Source organism: Polistes dominula, unplaced genomic scaffold (assembly GCF_049000335.1).
Source record: "Polistes dominula isolate Pdom_NZ unplaced genomic scaffold, Pdom_raw_medaka contig_79, whole genome shotgun sequence".
NCBI lineage: Eukaryota > Metazoa > Arthropoda > Insecta > Hymenoptera > Vespidae > Polistes > Polistes dominula.
The window spans coordinates 1,549,370-1,570,826 of record NW_028300916.1 but is presented as its reverse complement, the minus strand read 5'-3'; the positions used below and the strand labels follow the sequence as shown (position 1 = coordinate 1,570,826).

General features: G+C 24.9%; 1 protein-coding gene across 13 annotated transcripts in view; it reads left to right on the top strand.

Moving 5' to 3' along the window:
* Nucleotides 1–21,457, top strand: part of dysc (whirlin protein dyschronic) — a 99,951-nt gene that overhangs the window by 12,702 nt on the left and 65,792 nt on the right. For 8 of the 13 annotated variants that reach the window (XM_089170562.1, XM_089170569.1, XM_089170557.1 and 5 more), the window contains 3 exons: nucleotides 15,544–15,906; nucleotides 16,362–16,786; nucleotides 18,828–18,839. In XM_089170562.1, coding sequence (XP_089026688.1) covers nucleotides 15,569–15,906; nucleotides 16,362–16,786; nucleotides 18,828–18,839 — 775 coding nt within the window. In that variant the 5' untranslated portion in view covers nucleotides 15,544–15,568. Of the gene's footprint in view, nucleotides 1–3,568; nucleotides 3,744–15,543; nucleotides 15,907–16,361; nucleotides 16,787–18,827; nucleotides 18,840–21,457 lie in introns of those variants that run through there. The other 5 variants (XM_089170565.1, XM_089170563.1, XM_089170561.1 and 2 more) reach the window with 4 other exon arrangements.

Here is a 21,457-nt window from a genome sequence, read left to right as displayed (position 1 = left end):
TATTCTCGATCAAGGTTAAGATAATATTAGATAAATAATTATCCTTATCGTTAATGCCAGTAAGTAATATGAAAGAGATATATACATGGTATGCTTTTGGTTTTACATAAACATATTTACCTATATATAGATATTAGAATGTATTTTATAATAATATTGTATATAATTAATTCACAGTTTATCAAGAATAATAAAACGATTGAAATATATAATTTATAATTTGTTTGTAGTATAACATTTTGGAATACAACAATAATTTGTAATGTATATTACAAATATATATTATATAAATATAATATTATATATAATTTATATATCATATAATAATAATAATAACATATATATATATATATATATATATATATATATATATAAGTTTATAATTATTATAGATTATTATAATTAATAATACAATAATATAATAGTATATAGTATTATAATATAATAGATAATTATATAAGATATTATTACATATTATATAATAATATATTATTATATAATATTATAATATATATATATATTAATAATTATAAAATATATATAATATATATATATAATTATTATCTTATTTAGATTATAATTATTAATTATTAATTATTAACTAATAATTATTATTTATTAGATTAATAATAATTATTATATTAAAATAATATATTATTATAATTATAATATATTTTATATGTAATATATATAATATAATATATGTATAATATGTAATATAATACATATAATATAATATATTATTTATAATATATATAATATATTATAATATTACATAATAAAATATAAATATATATATATATATATGTTTATGTAATATATTATTATATAATATTATAATATTATAATATTATAACATACATATATTATATATTTATATAATGTATATTTTGTATTTCTTTCTTTCTTTCTCTCTTTTCTTTTTTTATTTCTTTTCTCAATGGAATAATAATAGAAAGAATGAATAGTTGAAAGAAGATATCCGTGTTCGGTCACAGTAGGTGGTGGTAGCTTGTACGTTTTTTCCAGTTTATCACAAGGCATGGTATAAAGTAGGATGTGTAAAGGGTCAGGGATAGGGCGGCGGACGATATAGCGCGTAAAAAGGATCGTAAAACCTGAAACGCATCTACCAACTTACTACTGGTAGGTAGGTTGGTAGGTAGGCAAGTTCTCCCTGAGGATACGTGTCCGTGTGTTTTCCTAACCATTGGAATACTTTCTTGCTTGCTTGCTCTTTTCTACTTCGAACACAACACACTGCGGCACAACCTGCAGTAGCAATATTTCACTAGGTGCCTTCTAGAAAAGGGGCATCCATGCCTGACCTCTCACCAGTAACGCTCAGGTGCGAGAACTTACCTTCTTTTCTCTTACTCTTATTTTTATTGTTTTTCTAAATTCCATATCTTCTACAAAAGATGAGATTAAATTATTTTATATTCTATTCGCGTGACGTTTCTTACAATTTTTGTTTTATTTTTAACTCTATCACTGAAAATAAATATATTTTAATTACATATAATATAATATATTATAATTAATTATATGTAATAAATTATATTATTAATATTCCAATTATATATAATAAAAAACTGTATTTTTAGTTACATATAATATATTATATTATTTAATAAATTATAATATTAATATTCCAATTTTATATGATAATAAATTATAATATTAATATATTCCAATTTTATATGATAGTAAATTATATTTTAATTATATAAAATATATTATATTATATAATCAATTATAATATTAATATTCCAATTTTATATAATAAAAAAATATATTTTAATTACATATAATATATTATATTATTTACTAAATTATAATATTAATATTCCAATTTTATATGATAATAAATTATATTAATATTTTAATTATATAAAATATATTATATTATATAATAAATTATAATATTAATATTCCAATTTTATATAATAACAAATTATATTTTAATTATATAAGATAATATAATATATTATAATTAATTATATATAATAAATCATTGAACTCTAATCTTTCATATTGTTAATTATATTTATCAATATAATATAAATACATTGAATAAAATGAAGAAAAAAAGTTGTTCATATTTTTCAAGGAATAATTTTACAAAAATATAATAATAAAATAATCGATCAACGATCGAATTGTAAAAGTAAAAAAACAATATTATTGAGAATGTTCGATCATTGAAAAATAAACCTCGTTCCACCATTACACTTTTCACAGTATGTATTATTCGTAAAAGAAACATTATTACAAAATGATCATAATCATTCTCATAAATCTGTATTCTATGATATTATACACACAGAAGTAGACAATTTTTTTTCTTATTTTCTTTTTTTCTTTTTTTCAATGAGACATCGTTGAGATTTAACATTTAATATCATGCTATCTTTCTCACACAACGTGTAAACTATTTATCAATGACGTCAGAAGATTAATATAGCTCGATGTGTAGTGGTAGAAAACCTTCGTGTTCTTAAAATAAATGAGTTCAATCGTTTTGCAAGAAAATAAACTGACTTTTAACTATCAAGAAAACTTTTATAACTTGATTTAGCGTTTCGATTTAATAACAAAAAAAAAATATATATATATATCATATGATATAATACGTGTGTAAAGGCGTGATGATCAATCTGGTGACATTTACGAAAGAAATTGTGTTCTTTATGTTAAAAGTTTGAACATATGTCACAACTATTAGGTCGAGTCATAAGTAACTTCCGATGCAACTATGTAGAGAATCTATTTTACGTATTTACCTATTATAAGTCACCGAAACAAACGGATTTTCGATATCACTATATAGATGAGAATTCAGTTAGTTTTCTGTCAACTTTTTTATGCAGTCAATGTTACATTTAAACGTTTTTCTTAACCACTGAAATGGATAGTAAAAAGTGCATATTCGACATGTAATGCTTTAAGAATTGAAACAAGGCAATAGCACTAAAGTGGCAACTGAAAAAATATGCAGCGTATACAGTGCAGGACTGATAACTGATAGGACAGTCAGAAATTGGTTTGTAAAATTCCGTTCTGGAGATACGATCTTAAAAGATGAACCGAGTGCAGCAACGTATTTTCGACTTTGATGAACCTTTTAAAGGTAATATTGGAGCAAAATCCAATAGATACGTTGAACAATTGTAAAGAGTGCAAAAAAAAAAAAACTCCATGAAAGGTGTCTTGCACTTAACAGTCGCAGAAACGCCATTCTTTGTCTCATAAAAAACGGAAGTTATTTATGACTCGATCTAATAAATGAAAAATAAGAAAAAAAATAAAGAAAAGAAAATAAATTCACGTGTAATATGTAATGTAATGTCAATAGTACATCAAAAAAATTAAAACGCTTTTAGGATTAATAAGTGAAAGAAAAAATACAAATGTGTTTGTGATTAGTCATAAGTTTTAAAAAACATTTGATTTAATTTACAAGTACATATTCATTGTCATTTGCAATGATTACGTCTCTTGTCTTCAATCATGCGACTTATTTTTCATTCGTTTATATTCTTTAGTATGTTTCCATCAGTCTTGTTGTAAAGAATGACGTAATGTTCACTAGCTGTAATTTTTGAAAGAGGATAATTTGTCAAATCTTCTCAGTTAGTAGACGGAAGAATAAAACAGAAGACAAGATAGAAATTATTAATCGAGTGTGTGTGTGTGTTTTTTTTCAACGATTATTATCATTTTTGGTGATACTATTAAAGGTATTTTAATATTAAATAATAAAATAAATAAGTAAAAATAATAAAAAATAAAAGGAAATAAAATAAATTAATTAATAATTAAAAATAATAGAACAAAATTTTTGTAAACTTTAAAAAACACGATTATTATAATTTTTTTAATAGTATTAAAGGTATTTAAATATTAAATATTAAATCTAAAATTTTGTTTAAACCTTAAATAATAAAATAAATAAGTAAAAATATTAAAAAATAAAAATAAATAAAATAAATAAATTAATAATTAAAAATAATAGAATAAAATTTTTATAAATTATAAAAAACACGATTATTATAATTTTGGTGATAGTATTAAAGGTATTTAAATATTAAATATTAAATCTAAAATTTTGTTTAAACATTAAAAAACATAATTATTATAATTTTGATATTAGTATACATAGAAGGTATTTAAATATTAAATAATAAAAGAAAATTTTTATGTAAACTTTAAAAAACCAAATCGCAAACGTAAAAATATTTCTTTTTTTATAATTCAATGTATTTTATTTTTAAAAATTTTCTCTAAATCATTCTACATAAAAAAGAAAGACACAAGTGTTTTATATTTATTTATAATTTTTATCTTTTTCAAAAATAATTATAAAAAAGTTGTAAAATTCATTAAACTTCTTTTCTACTGTAAGAATATTCTTTTTTCTTGAACATTCAAGTTAAAGCTAATTATGGTTTAGTTTATACCAATTACGAATATAGATCATGAACCCAATCGTGTTTGTCAATTATCCCCATGGTTTCTTTTGCAGGTTGCCTATAATTTAATTTCATAATAGGAAAAAGAACGCAATTCGTAGCGTGCCCAATAATCCTCTAAGATGATTTGCTGGTCTAACGCGTGCTTCCGAACACATTCCATACACACACAAACACACACACACACCTCTTTTGATTCTTTTTCTACCTGTCTATTTGTTTGTCTGTCTCACTTTCTCTCTCTCTCTCTCTCTCTCTCTCTCTCTTTATTTCCATTTATTCAAAAATTTATATATATATATATATATATATATATTTTAAAGTATGACATATATTAAATTTCAAAATTATGTGGAGTCGTGTTAACGCACAAATTTGTATCTTATTGTAATTTGAATTCAATAATTTTGTTTCATTAATTTGTTATAAATTATTTTTATTATTTCTAAGTGTAAAATTATTTATTTACGATTATTAACAAGCTTTAATACGTTCGTCGCCATGGCACTGTATACCGGAGACGGGCATGCTTCTCCGGGGGCCCCGTCACCGTATACGGTGACACTCTTCTTGTTGAAGTTATAGTATTTTTAGTTGGAATTTTAGTTGGAATTTTATTTATTATATATATATATATTATAGAATTATTGATTTATTATATTATATTATAAAATATTTTATTATTTTCGATAAATAAAAGATATTTTTATATTTTATTATTTTCGATAAATAAAATATAATAATATAATATAACTATAATACTCGGGGTCGCATTGTTGATATTTTTACTTATCGTTTCTTTATGTTACGGCGCGCCGACAGTCGAATTTTGGGCCTGGCGAGAAACTCAAACGAAACGGGCTGGGCGACGAACATGTTAAATAGAAAAATTCGAATTTGTATCAATTTCTATCTATATGAGTTTCGACGTATTTTTCTCTCTTTTTTTTTTTTTTTTTCACTTTAATATCACCGTCATCGTACAAACAAATGGTTTCACGATGAACCGATAACTTTTCTAATAACACGATTATTAAAAGTTTCACTGTATCCTAGCTAGATGTAAAAAAAGAAAAAACGAGAGAGAGAGAGAGAGAGAGAGAGAGAGAGAGAGAGAGTATGAGAGAGAAAAGGAAAAAAATGTGAATTAGAAAAAATGAGAAAGTTAGTTCAGACAGAAAGAGAATAAATGGTTTTCATATTCTTTCATAGATTACATGAGAAATAATTGATAAAGTGTTTAATAATTTACATTCAAATAAATAATTGATTTGTTTCTATTCGTTTTTAATAAAACGTAACTTAACTTAACGATGTTTTATATCGTAAGATTTATGTTAAAAGTTAAGGGTGGTGATGAGAGTGTCATGAGTGTCATTAATTGGATGATCAAATAAAAAAAAAAATGAATATTTGTAGTTTATGTGATAATATTTGTCAAAGATTTGTTATCATTAATAGTAACCTGGATATTCATTCATTCATTCATTCATTCATTCATCCATCGGGGTTTAACACAACGATGATCTTAAATAGAAACGGGGCTTGGTGACGTTGATGTGGGCGGAAAGGTGTCGGTAGCCTAACCGGTGAATTAATTCGATCAATGGAATTCATCGTGGAACGAGGTGAAAATTGCAAGGTGTACGCCCACGCTTCCTCTCTCTCTCTCTCTCTCTCTCTCTCTCTCTCTCTCTTTCTCTCGTGAGAGAGAATTCTTTTCTTTACGTCAATGCTGGTACAGGAAAATAACAAGAAGAAAGACAGGAAGAACAAGAGAGAAAGAAAGAGTGTTTCTGTGTATATGTGTGTGTGTGTGTGTGTGCATGTGTCTGTGTGTGAAACATAATTTATTTCCATAACTTTTTGTTTGAATATAATCAACGTCATAATGAAATACAGTGTACATTGTCTTTAATATCTGTAGAATACAGGAATGATTATTCCAAATGTATATAAATAGATATATTTACATATATACGTAATAAAATGAATATTAGTATAAGAATAATATAGTAATGATAATAATAATAATAATTATTATTATTATTTAATATACTATATTTATTTTAATTAATTTAAATTTAATAGGGGGGGGGGTAAATTAAATATAATATTTATTACAATTAATATCAATAAAGTTATTAATATATAATTTAAAAATATATAAAAAATATATATTTAAAATATAAATATATTAATACATAATAAAAATATATAATATTTATATAAGAAAAAGAAATATTATATAAATGTAAATTTTAATATTAATTAAATTAATTTACGTTATTGAATACGTTATTAAATACGTTATTATATAATTTAAAAATAATATAATTAAAATATAAAATTAAAAAATATAAATATATATAATACATAAAATATATAAAATATATAAATATATTATATAATAAAAATATATAATATTTATATAAAAAAAAAAATATTATATAAATGTAAATTTTAATATTAATTAAATTAAAATAATATTTATTACAGTTAATATTAATTGAATTAATTTACATTATTTAATACGTTATTAAATACGTTATTATATAATTTAAAAACAATATAATTAAAATATAAAATTAAAAAATATAAATATATATAATACATAAAATATATAAAATATATAAATATATTATATAATAAAAATATATAATATTTATATAAAAAAACAATATATATATTATATACATATATAAATGTAAATTTTAATATTAATTAAATTAATATAATATTTATAGAAAAAAAATAATATTATATAAATGTAATTTAATATTAATATAAATTAAATTAATTGTAATAATAATAGATTTATATATAAAAAAAAAATAATATTATATATACATAAATGTAAATTTTAATTTTAATTAAATTAATATAATATTTATATATATAAAAAAAATATTATACAAATGTAATTTAATATTCATACAAATTAAATTAATTGTAATAATAATAATTATTATTATTTTGTTAAAAAATATATATTAAAAAAATGAAATAATATCAATTGATTGATTATCAAAGATCATTCTGTCAATTGATTGAAATTTTTACGTAATTAAATTATTGATGTATGTATGTATGTATGTATGTATCAATTTAACTGGCTTGTAAAAAACGTAGAATAAGTAGATGAAGTAGATGAAGTAGAAGAAGTAGATGAAGTAGATGAAGTAGAATTAAAAGAAGAAGAAGAAGAAGAAGAAGAAGAAGAATGAAAGGATACGAAGAAGTCGTTACGTTGGCCTTACTCGCTTATCTCAGGGATAATAATTTCAAGCTCAATTGCACGCGACTTTACCTTGACTCTGAACTTTGGCGAGAGTCCATAGGTATCTACATACATACATACGTAAATACATACGTACATACATACATACATACATTTATATATACATATATATTATACTAAGGTATATTATACCTGTCTCTTCCTTTGCACTTCGATTTTTTTTTACTATTTCTACGGTTAAATCAATATCAGGTTTTTTTTTTTTATTATTATAACTTAGTTATTGAATCGAACGATGATATAAGAAGTAGAGAAAAGATTAGAGAAATATTATTTTCATTTAGTAAAGATAATGGCAAAAAAATTGATCTTTTTAAAGATGATACATGGATACTCACGTGTAAAGAAAAATCGAAGAATGTTTCATTTCTTTTTTTAATTATTATTTCACATTGATAAATCGTATGAAATTATAGTAATAAAATTAGATATAAAAATGATTTTTGATTTTACATTTAAAAAATTTATAATATTAGATTTGAAAATATAGTAAACATTTTTCTAAAATATAAAAGAATAAATCTAACGTATCAATAAGAAATTAAAATGATTTCATTACATACATGAAAGTTACATTAAAAAACATGAATCTTATATTGTAAAAGTGAAAGATGTAATAACACTTGTGTAAAGTCTAATGTATTGTACATTTAGTTGTTAAAACGAATGGAAGTATAAAATTAGAATTGAAATTGATTTATCGATGTTTCAAAGAGTTTCAATGTTAGATTCGAAAAAAAAAAAGGAAGGAAGAAAGGAAGGAAGCTTTTTATCTTGTAAAAGTAGAAGATCGTGTTAGGGATACTTATAGGTAGAGTAAGTAGCACTCAAGGGATAAATATTTTAAGATTTGATTTCTTGATGGTGGAGCCAGTGGTCCAAACAACTTTAGCATCGTATGCTTTTACCATTACTTATAGTACTTCGTAACTTTAATCGTAGTGAGATCAGTTGATCTAGATCCTATGTCGTTTAATGGACGACACAGATGATCCAACTTGTAAAAGCTAACTTCCATATATATATATATATGTATATGTATGAAAATGTATTATATTAACGATAACACAAGCTAAAGGAGGAAGTATAAGTTGTAACATCATATCTGGCCTTGCTTTCACAATTACTTATGCTATGACTATCACCATCACCACCAACACCACCCGTTTTACTTGTCTAAAGTGCGAAGATAACAGACGATAAAATAGAAAGCTCGGTTTACGAGCAATTACTTTCTATTCCTAATTAAATCTTAACAAGGACATTTTGTTCTACTCAACTACGTTATTTTATCAATTTTCAACATTATTGAAAATTATTTATTTAACGTTGAGATATAATCAATTCTTTCTTCTTTCTTTTTTATTGAAATACTGCTAGAGTGTTTATAAAATAATTAAAAATACTATTTTGTTTGTTCTGTAAAGTGGTTATTAAAAATAATGTTATAATAAATATAAATATATAATTACAAAAATTAAATATATATATTTTAAATTATTAAATATATATTTAAATTTTAATATTTAATTTTTTAAATTAATATTTAAATATATTTTAAATTATTAAAAATAATATTATAAATACATAAATATATAAATATATAAATATTATAAATACATAAATATATAAATATATAATATAATATAATAATATATAATTATATATTATTAAATATATAATATATATATATATTACAAAAATTGAATATTAAATAAAATAAATAGAATTTATTGCATATAAATATATAAATAATAATGTACTTGCTTCGGCAGTACATATAGGTACTATATATATATATATATATATATATATATATAAATAATAATACACCAATAAGATCGTTTAATAAAAATATGAATTCCAAAGTATTTCAATGATGAAATTTAGTTTGTTATATCTTACGTATGGTAAGATGATACACGCGGGGATGTTCGTTAGGTATGTCCAGTGATTTAAGAGAACGGGAGGGTTTGTTCCTGAATGAAGGAAAGCAGCTTCAGAGGAAGTTCTGCAGTATTGATCGGCCCACTCTCGTACAACGGAACACGCGGCACATCTCTCTCTCTCTCTCACACACACACTCACTCTCTTTCTGTTTCTGTTTCCTTCTCCGAAGGCGCACCTTCACACCGACACTATCATCTACTTCTACTAATACTACTACTACCATTACTATTACTCTCGTGTATATTCTACTCCCACATTTTCTCATCCTACGTTTCTCATCCAGCAAACCACCCCTAGGAACGTCCAGGGGCAACTTCCAACACGGCCAAACCCCCCGCCGGCAAACAAGCTACCTTCCTCATCGTTTTCCCTCTCTCATCGTCAGTGTCAAGGTCAGGTCAGACTCTACTACCTCGAGAACCAAAGAAAGGGAAACACGCTTGATTGCTCTCTTACCACCACCAACCCCCATTCTGCATTTTTTCTTATTTTCTTCTTTACCTTAGAAGTGATTTCTTCATTCTATATCGTTTCGTAATCTTCTTCTTCTTCTTCTTTTTCATCTTCCTTATTTTTATTTTCCATTTTTATTTGTACAATTTATTTATTTCTTTCTTTTTGATTTATGCCGACGTGCCGTGTCGCCTTAGCAGCGACAACGAAGCTATCAGCTTAGATGTTAATGTCGCCTTAGCAGCGACAACGGAGTTGCAAAGGGTTAATGCAACATTTTTATTATAATTGTTTATTATAATATCCTTTTCTAAAATCTTTTTTAATATTCTTATTTCTATTCGTTCATTACAACGAACAGAAGTATTTTATTATTCACACTTTCTTATATTGACCCTTATGATATTATCACTCGTGTTCTCACGCACACATACACAACACATATTCTTATGTATTTTCTTCTTTCTTCAGAATAACATATTTCGTATATTTTCACCTAAATAGAAAAACATCTTCAGTTATCGTAAAGTATCTATTTACATTTATAAGAAGGTCGCTCTTTTACCTTTTATAAAACCATGTATGTAGATATGTGTATTTACTCTACGTGATAAACGTATTTATTCTATTCTCAAAAGAGTTATATCTAAAAACTAACTACAAGAAAATTATTGGTGTACATATCTATAACGTAAGCATAAAAGCAATAAATTTACTTGAATATTTGAACAAAAAATATATCATTGGTCATTTGTATGGATTTTTTTCTTTTTTACATGATTGACAAAAAGAATTCTTCTATTCGTAGAAGAGAAGAACATAACGTTTCTTCTTTTTTTTTTTTTTTTTTTTTTTTATAGAGAGAAGCCACCACATTCAGAAAGGTAGTTTAGATAAAATATTTTTATTTCCCATGGTACAAGTTAAAAATAAATATTGTAAAATTGTAATGAAGAAAATAAAAAATAACAAAATAACGAAATAAATTTTACTGTCGTTATCGTTTCATACGGTGTCGCTATTTCAAAAGCGACCTAATTTTCTTTTTTTTTCTTCTTTTTTTTTTTTTTTTTTACCTTCTATGTAAAATATTCGTGTAGAAAAAGTAGCACGTAAATCAAGGGGGACAGTTGTTGTATATATATATATATATATATATATATATATATATATATATATATGTATATGTATATTTAGGATACGTTTAAGGTAAAAATTGACCATTAACTTCATTTACGTTTTAATTGGTCAATGAATAATACTAAAACTTATTGTATTTTATATTTATAATAAATAGGACAAGTATATATATACTAATATATATAATAATATATATATAATTAATATATAGTATTATATAATATATATATATAAATATAAACGTATCTTATATATATATCTATTTATCTATCTATATATATATAGGATACGTTTAAGGTAAATATTGACCATTAACTTCATTTATGTTTCAATTGGTCAATGAATAATACTAAAACTTATTGTATATTTTATATTTATAATAAATAGGACAAGTATATATATATATTAGGTTAGCCCTTAATTCCACTTTTTATTGGGGTTAGCCAATAAGTAAATGTTAAAACTTTGAGTGTTTGATATTTATATTAAAATAGGACAAATGTATAGATGTTTTAAGTTAGGCCCTTAATTCCATTTGTATCGAGGTTAGTCAATAAGTCATTCTGAAACTTTTACCATTCTATATTTTAATAAACAAACGTATTGTTATTAATTAGTATATTTTATTGAACGAATTGGATTTGTGAAAGATTTTGAAACATCATTTATGACTCTTAAAGAGTGTAATTTATTTATCAAGATTACGTTAGAATCAACTGCAAATTCAGCAAAAATGTGAATAACTTCGATTGAGATCTTTCTCATTTATCTTTCATATATTTGTCTGACATTGCATTTTTCTATAACCATTTATTCAGATTATTTTATTTTTTTTTTTTTTTTTTAGCAGATATAGAGAGAACTTTTTTCTTTTTTTTTTTTGAATCTCAGGAAGATCATAAAATACACGTGGGAGGTTAAAAGATGAATAATAGCATCTCGGAATAAAGAAATCATACGGGATTGAAGAAACATTATTCATCGTAATGGTTTATATATATATAATTATTTATATTATTTGTTTAGAGTTAAAAATAATACTTATTTATTATTCTCGTTTAAAAATTTCACACGAATGAGTTTGATTTATAATTTGACAAAATTAAAAGAAACTGTTTTCTCTAAATAATAAAATAAAAAATACCTATTTGTTCTTTTATTTTTTTTACAATGCAATAATAAATCAAAAATTAATTTCATTCGTAAAGTGTAGTCGAAAAATTTTAATAAATTTGCATTTTCCCCGTTACAATACTTCATCGTGATTCAAATGTCATATATATATATATATATATAGTTATACGAAGCACGTGTACATATTATACGCATAAATAATCGTACCTCGTCGTATTCATATTTTTTTTTTTTTCAATGAATGCTTTCAACAGTTGTAGGATATTTATTAATAATAAACAAACAAACAAACAAAAAGGTAGAACAAAAATAACAACAACATCTCTACTCGTACAAAAATGTAATCGTCTAGCATGAAATTAAGTAGGGTGATGTATCTCAGAAGTTTTCAATTTTTAATACTAAATTCGTATATTTTTAAATATAAATAATAATTAATAAAAAACTAACTATACATATACGAATCTTAATTCGAAATATTATTGTTAATAATTAATCCTATTAATTTGTATTGACTGTTATATACAGAGAACTACACTACTGTTAACTGAAACTGAAGTATATGTATATATGCATGAATAATTATATATGTAAATATATATGTATATGTATGTATGTTGTATATACAAAGAGAGAGAGAGAGAGAGAGAGAGAGAGAGAGAGAGAGAGAGAGAGAGACAGATAGATAGATCGATTAACGTGGTGCTCATAAATTAACCACAGTGCTCGAGCATTTAGTTTGCATAAGGGCAGAGAACTGGGGGTTGGGGGAGGGGGGGGGGGGTTGGTGAATCGATGTTGGGGTTGAAACTAAAGCGTTTATGTTGAGAGAATTCGCATAATTCCGGAAGTTTTAGTATCGTAAATGAGAGATATGCTTTGTAAAATGATCTTCCGACATTTAAAATGGAAACACCTGACTATGCAGTGACATGAAATCGGTTGGACAGGTAAATAAATTAAACTACTTACGTCTGAACAGAGAAAACAAGTTTTCTGTTTCCATTTCGATTCACGTTTCGTTTAGTTTCGTTCTTGTTTTTTTTTTTTACCTTATTTTTTTTTTTTAGCCTATCTTCCTTAGCCCTACGATGCGATCGAGCGTATAATCGTTTTTCCCGTCGCGTCGCTGACTCCATAAATCTTTTAAAAGCAAAGCTTATCGATCCAGGCGGGGTACAACCACCGGGTTCTCTGACAAAATGGCCACAGCAGCTCCGCTTCCTCGGATGTTCCTCGTCACGCTTTAATGCAACCCCATCGTTTGCTATAACTCTCTTCTTTCTTTTTTTTCTTTTCTTTTTTATTTGTCCTTTTTCTGTTTCGTATTTTGTAACTATCGACAGATAGCGAGAGAGAGAGAGAGAGAGAGAGAGAGAGAAGTTTTTGCAACAAAGAGATAACCAAATATTGGAAACTATGTATATATTGTTTGGCTTGCTTTTTATTTTTTTTTTTTTTTAACTAATAATATACAAATATTTTTTTTTTTTTTTTACAAATAAATATATATATATATATATAATTTTTTATTATGTTAGATTATTATTTAATAATTAATTATTTGGTTCTATACGATATTTAAATAGGGTTGTTATATTTAATTTAGGTACAAATATATATTAATTTTAAATTGAAATAATTTAGTTTTGACAAGTAATATACGAAGTATAATTTTTATTGTGTTAGATTATTATTTAATAATTAATTATTTGGTTCTCTATACGATTATATTAAAATAGGGTTGTTATATTTAATTTAAGTATAAATATATATTAATTTTAAATTGAAATAATTTAGTTTTGACAAATAATATACGAAGTATAATTTTTATTGTGTTAGATTATTATTTAATAATTAATTATTTGGTTCTCTATACGATTGTATTTAAATAGGGTTGTTATATAATATTTAATTTAAGTAAAAATATATATTAGTAAAAAAATATTTGTGTTATATCATATTTAAATTGTCACAGTATACTAAATCGTGTTTCAATTGAAATTGTGTTGTAATAGTATCTCAAAATTATTATTTTAATTTATTATATTACAAAGAAAAATTATTATTTTAATTTATTATATTACAAAGAAAAATTATTATTTTAATTTATTATATTACAAAGAAAAATTATTATTTTAATTTATTATATTACAAAGAAAAATTATTATTTTAATTTATTATATTACAAAGAAAAATTATTATTTTAATTTATTATATTAAAGAAAATGTATTATCTTAAAACTATTATATTAATGTTTTCGTATTCGTGAAGAAAGGTATAATGTTTCAATCTGTATTTATGATGATATATTGGATCTTTAAAATGATATATTTAAAGGATAAAAATAAATGTATTTTTTCCCCCGTACACCTCCACCTCTTATAAAAGATAACACATTTTACGTTATAGAATGACACATGGTTTGTATAAAAAGTGCTTTAGCCTTATCCCTCGGGAATGTGTTAGGTCCTGACTAATTTATGAGAATCTCGATCGATAGTAAAGGTATCTCTGAAATTTAGGTCGTATAACCAACATTGAAAGGCAGAGAGAGATAAAGAGAGAGAGAGAGAGTTGTGTAGGCGTCTTCCTGCTTAGTTCTCTCTTTACTGCTATTATCTCTGTTATATCGTTTTAGAATTGTACTCCTGTTGTTGATAATTTTTAAACAATTTTTTTTAAAGGATCATTATATAATATTATAGCAAAAAAAAGAATTTAACATTTTGTTAAATTAAAAAAAAAATTAATTCTTATAGAGTACAATAAAAACAACAACTAAAATTTAGATATTTAGTTAGTTAACATTAACAACGATTACATGTCAAATAATTGAATTATAAATTAAAATATAATAATATAAAGTTAAGTTAGAGTTTATATATATATATATATATATATATATATATATATATATATATATATATTAATTATCCTTGAAAAAGTACCTACAATTATACAACACATACATTTTCTACAATAATTCAACATAAATTATTTTGTTTAAATGTTAAATCAAATAAAATGACATTCATTTACAAAATGGAAGCAGATAGTACATTTTTTTGGTTTATTTATTTTTTTAGGTTTGACCGTTCGGAGGTTTAAGGAATGGCCAGCAGTACGGAGGACTACGGCTCGGAATTGCAGGAGTTGCAGTGGGGTGGTAGTAGCGGTTCCCATTTTCTACGGAGTAATTCACATTTCTTGAGAAGCGGTAGTGGTAGTGGTTGTTACGAAGCTGAGGATCTCGAACCAAGTAGTAGTAGTAGCAGACACCATGCCGGTCAAAACAGAGGATATTACAGCCCGCCTGGCACCAGTTACACCATCGTCGAGAGACCACCCAGTGCTCCTCACCATCATTCCTCCCATACGACACCTTACAGGCATCGATCTCATGCCACTTCCACCGGTACCAGTGCCATTTCACCGGAACAAGTACTCAGGTTCGATTCATTTCTAATTTCATTACAATCTCACTATTTTTTTTTTCATCATATTTTATTTTTACTTGCAATTAGATAACTCATTTTCTTTAAAGTCACACACGTTTATAAAACACAAAACAATCTATTTTTGTTACATTTTATTAACCCTTGTCTATTTAATTACCATTTGTTCGAATATTCTTTGGATTAAAATATTTTGATCGTTGTTAATCAACCAATTATCATTGTTATATTATTTTATTAACCCTTGCAATATTCACTTGATTAGAATATCGTGATCGTTGTTAATCAAGCAATTATCATTGCTACATTATTTTATAAACTCTTGTCTATCTAACAACCCCTTTATTCGAATATTTGGATCGTTGTTAATCAATCAAATATCAATATATAATATTATTTCAATTTAAAACATATCTAACTTATAGAAGTGATTTAACGCAACAAATTAGGTTATTCGGTAATGGTGTACCGTCTGAAAGACGTCAAGGTGAACGAAGGACACCTGCCTCGAGTCCAGCAAGTGTGGCCGCCGTGAGGAGTAGCAGTTCGTCTCAACAGGTTCATCAACAGCAACAATCTCAACAACAGTCTCAACAACAGCAACAACAATGTCAACAACAGCAGCAACAACAACAACAACAACAACAACAGCAACAACAATCTCAACAAATAGTTGGTTCAAATCCACCAACATCACCTGGTTCACAACCACTAAGTCTACAGGAGCTCACCGTAAGGACAATCACCATGACGAGAGATCCACCTGACTCTCATCATGGATTTGGAATCTGCGTGAAGGGTGGCAAGGACGCAGGTGAGATCCGAAGTACCTTCAAGCTACCTCCGTCGCCGTACTTCGTGCCTCGAGAACGAGGTACTTTAACCCAAACCTTTTTTAAACAAAAAAATCAAAACTCTCTTCCTACTTTTCTTTAGGGTACTTTTTTATTTTTCTTATTTGTTGTCTGCCGTCATTATCAACCATTTCAATTAACGCTACCATTATTATTATTATTATTCATCCTCTTCTTCTTCATCATCTTCTTCCATTTTCCCATTTCTTTCTCATCCATTTTATTACTCAAAGTTTTCATCTATTTCGGTTCTCTCTCTCTCTCTCTCTCTCTCTCTCTCTCTCTAATTTTTGTAACTCTTTACTTTTTAAACATTTCTTTTCTTTCCTTTTCTATTTTTTCTGTTCTTTTTTGAACCTTTTTAATCCCTTCCGTTTTATTCCACAATTTTTATTCTCTTGTTCTCCTATAATAATGTCGGATCTCTCTTCTCTGTGTGTTTTTTTCTTTTCTTTTCTTTTCTTTTCTTTTCTTTACTTTATCTTTGCGTGATAATATCGGACGGAGGTAAGCTTTTTCTTTTGTACGATTAAAACGAGTAGCAATTTTGGAAAATACGGTTAATAAAAAAAGAATACTTTTATCTTAATCTCGTTTCTGTTAGATTCGTTTTTAAGTTTCTTTTTACGATAACCTGACTGGATCCTCCATCTCCTTCAACGATCTCACGTTTTCTCTTTTCAATCTTTTTCCAAAGTTTTCTTTTCTTTTACGGTATTTTTATCAAAAAAAAAAAAAAAAAGAATAAAAATTAAAAAAAAGAAAAAAAAATCATTAATTGTCAGCAAGAGAAAAACGAATGAGTAGTTGCAATTGAAAAAGGTGGAAGAAGGGGTTGAACAGAGAAAAAGAGAAAGAGAGAGAGAGAGAGAGAGAGATAACGTTTTCCGATCATTAAGCGTTTCCATCTGGCCGATGACGAACAACTTTTGCAAGAGAGATAGAGGGAGAGAGAGAGAGAGAGAGAGAGAGAAAGTGCAAAAGAGAAAGAGAGAGAGAGAACGAACGAAAGAACGAATGAGAGAAAGAGAAATTCGACGAGTAAGATTTTGTACGATTGGAAACACTGAATCATTTGCTTTTTTTTTATATTATTTTCTTTCTCTCTTTTCCATGTCTTTCAATTGGTCCAAATTATTCAAAATGCACACCTCCCCCCACCTTCTTTTCAATGATAAGAGATAAAATAAATTTTGGATATATGAACATTTGTTGGATAAATGTTTGATATATAAAGTAACCAAAAAAAAAAAAATGGACTTTCATTGAAATGATCAGATGATTTGATGTATTTATCGATGTGTAAGATTTCTTTTTTTTTTTTAACAGGGGAGTGGTTGGTAATACAATTAGTATCATTTGAAATTCGTGACTACCATTGGTTATGAAAATAAAAAAAAAAATAAAAAAAAAATAAAATAGAAATCTTTTGAAAAGATTCCACAACATTTTGTGAACGAACGAACGAACGAACGAACGAATGAACGAACGAGATGTTTACTTGAATTCGATATCGAGTTTTTGGGGGTTGGGGTGGGATTAGGGGTGGGGGTTTTAAATGTTGTTGCTTTGCAGTAAAATCATCGTCATCGTTTCCTCTCGAATTTGCCTTTAACTTTATCACGCTATTCTTTATTTATTTTTTTATATTTTTTTTTTTATTCGTCGCACGTTGTTTCGACGAGTAAAAAAAAAAGAAAAAAGAAAAAAGAAGCTTATTTTCCTTCGTGCTTGTCTGTGTGTGTGTGTGTGTATGTTTTATTATTTTATTTTTCCTCACGTCAAATAAATAAAACCGCTTATCGAATTTTTCAAGTTGTCTTCAAATAGTTCGAATTATTTTGTGGGATCTTGGAGAAAGAGGATAAAATCAAAGTTCTCGAGAAAAGAGATTGTTTAAATAATAAAATGAATTTGTTGTTGTTGTTGTTGTTAATGTTGAGTAAAACGATTTAAAAGTACTTAATTATAAATGTATTTATGTCATATATCGTTTCATCGAAATATACCATAAGTCAACATGCGTGTTTTTCTTTCTTGCTTTCTATTTCGCTGTACCAGATGTGCAATCAGGTAATTCATCAATGATGTGTGTGTGTGTGTGTGTGTGAGAGAGTATGTGAGTGTGTTAAAGAAAGGGGACAGTGAAAATGTTTAACAAAGAGAAAGAAAGAGAAAGAGAGAGAGAGAGAGAGAGAGAGAGAGAGAATGAATCAAAATATACTTTTTTTTTTTTTTTTAAACCACCGAAAAATTCGAACGAAGTCAATGATTGGTTGTCAATGGTTGACAAATTTTTGGTTTTTTTTTTTTTTTTTTTTTTTTGAACTAAAAATTTATTGAATTTTATGAAAACGTTCAAGAAAATCTGATATTTTATTCAATTTGAAATAGAATTATTTGAATATACTTGGTTTATTTGTGTCATAACTTTGTTTTTTTTTTTGTTATTAGTGTTTTAAACAATTTTAGAATTTATTTTTTTTGGGTATTTTTTTTTCACAACGATTCAAAATTCGTGGTCGTTTCAATTTCCCGGTGGTTTTTTCGAGTATTCGATATAAACTCGCGCGTCACTAACGATCGATGTCGCATGAAGGTGTTATGCGCAGATCGGTCTTAAAACTAGATGGCGACTGTCAGAAGAGAGAGAGAGAAAGAGAGAGAGAGAGAGAGAGAGAGAGAAGAGAGAGAGAGAGAGAGAAAGAAAGAGAGTAAGAGAAATTGTAAAAAGCTCAATTTAATATTTATATATCAATTATAAAAATAACAAAATGTTTTCTTTCACGTTTGTCTTGGGTAAAAAAAAAAAAAAAAAAAATTTATAAAATACATTTTTATTCCTGTCAAATAAACTGGAGGGGTAAAATGTACGTGTATATATTAGATGATGGGGTAGAATGGGGGTAAGATAGTAGCATTTACAAATATGATTAATTTTTTATGATACTATCATTTCATTGATTTAATTTTTTAAATAATTATTTGTCAAATTAGTAAAGGTTTTAGTTTTCTTTTTTAATTGCATTTTTAAATATAATTTTTAATTTATTAAGTATTTAATTTATTAAAAATATTAATTTAGAAAGGGTGGAGATATTATTTATTAAAGTATAATTATATTAAATTATTAAAGTTGTATTAATCAGAAAAAAAGGATAAATTTAAATAATATAATAGGAATATTATATAATAGGAATTAATTCATATAAAATTAATATATATATATTATTATATATTATTTTAATAATTATTATATATATATATAATAAAATATATATAATAAAAATAAATTAAAATATATATAAATATTAAATATATAAATTAAATATAAATTTAATAAATTTATAATATTAATATAATATTTATTATATTAATAAAATAAATATATACAAAATTATATTTTATATATATTTTATTAAATTTTATATATATATAATTTTGTATATATACAAAATATATAATAATATTTATATATATTAAATATAGAACAGATATAATATTAATATTATTCTATTAATTTTATTGAATTAAATTGAATTAATAATATGAATATTATTTAGAGTTTAGTTACTTTAATATAATATATTCGAACATATTGTAGTTAGAATTTTGAAAAGGCGGCCAAGTTCGAATTGTAAAGCATCGATAATCGAATATCAGTAGTTAGACGGACGTGCGTCGATGGGTACGTGTATGGTACGTGTACGGTAATATCCAAGCAAAATTGAGTTGTAATGGAGTTCCCACTAGTTCGATGACAACAACGAACATAAATGTCAATAAATTATGATACGCGTTTTACGTCGTTTTCATTTTCAATTTACACTCATTTTCAAATATATTCCTTTTACATATTGTGATTCAATTGTTATAAATTAAAAATTATAACATTTATCAAAAAATAATATTACGGATTATTTATTTAATTTTTCTATCTGATTAATAATACAAATTATTTAATATATTTCCTATATTTTATGAAACATTTCTCTTTATTATTATCAAAAAAAAAAAAAACTTTGTGAAGTATTTCACGTATTGGAAATTTCTACGTTACTTATCGGCGAATACAATAATTGTTTGTTTTTTTTTCCATCATTTATTTTATTTTTTATCCCCTATACAATTTTATCTCACGTAAATGAAATTTTATTTATGCCGAGGCTAGTCGAGCGTTGAATAATTGTCATGGTCCATACGATAAAACTTAAACGAAGCGTATAATTGAAATTCAATTTTTGTTCTTTTCATTCCTATATTAAATTTATTCGAACAATTATTTTGTTCACAAAAAAAAAACTAACTTTTTTTACAGTAATGATATTATTATTATTATTATTATTATTATTATTATTAATATACTTTATTATATTATATTTTCTTTCTCTCTATTTATGGTCGCCATCTAATCTCGCGAATTCGCCAATCATCAAACTAAACGATCAATCTAATCAATCTTTTTCAAACACGGTAATCGAAGCATCGGCTTCTAGAATTCAAGCACGTTTGCACATTTAGTTTTTTTTTGCATGATCAATATTTATGTTAGTGTTAGATATATTCAAATGTGATTAGAATAATTGTCAATTGTATGTGCACGCGTGTATATAGAAAATCACTTGATGTATAAAACAATACAACACATTTTTATCTTTAAGAAGAATTTTCTATGAAATATTTCATTATCA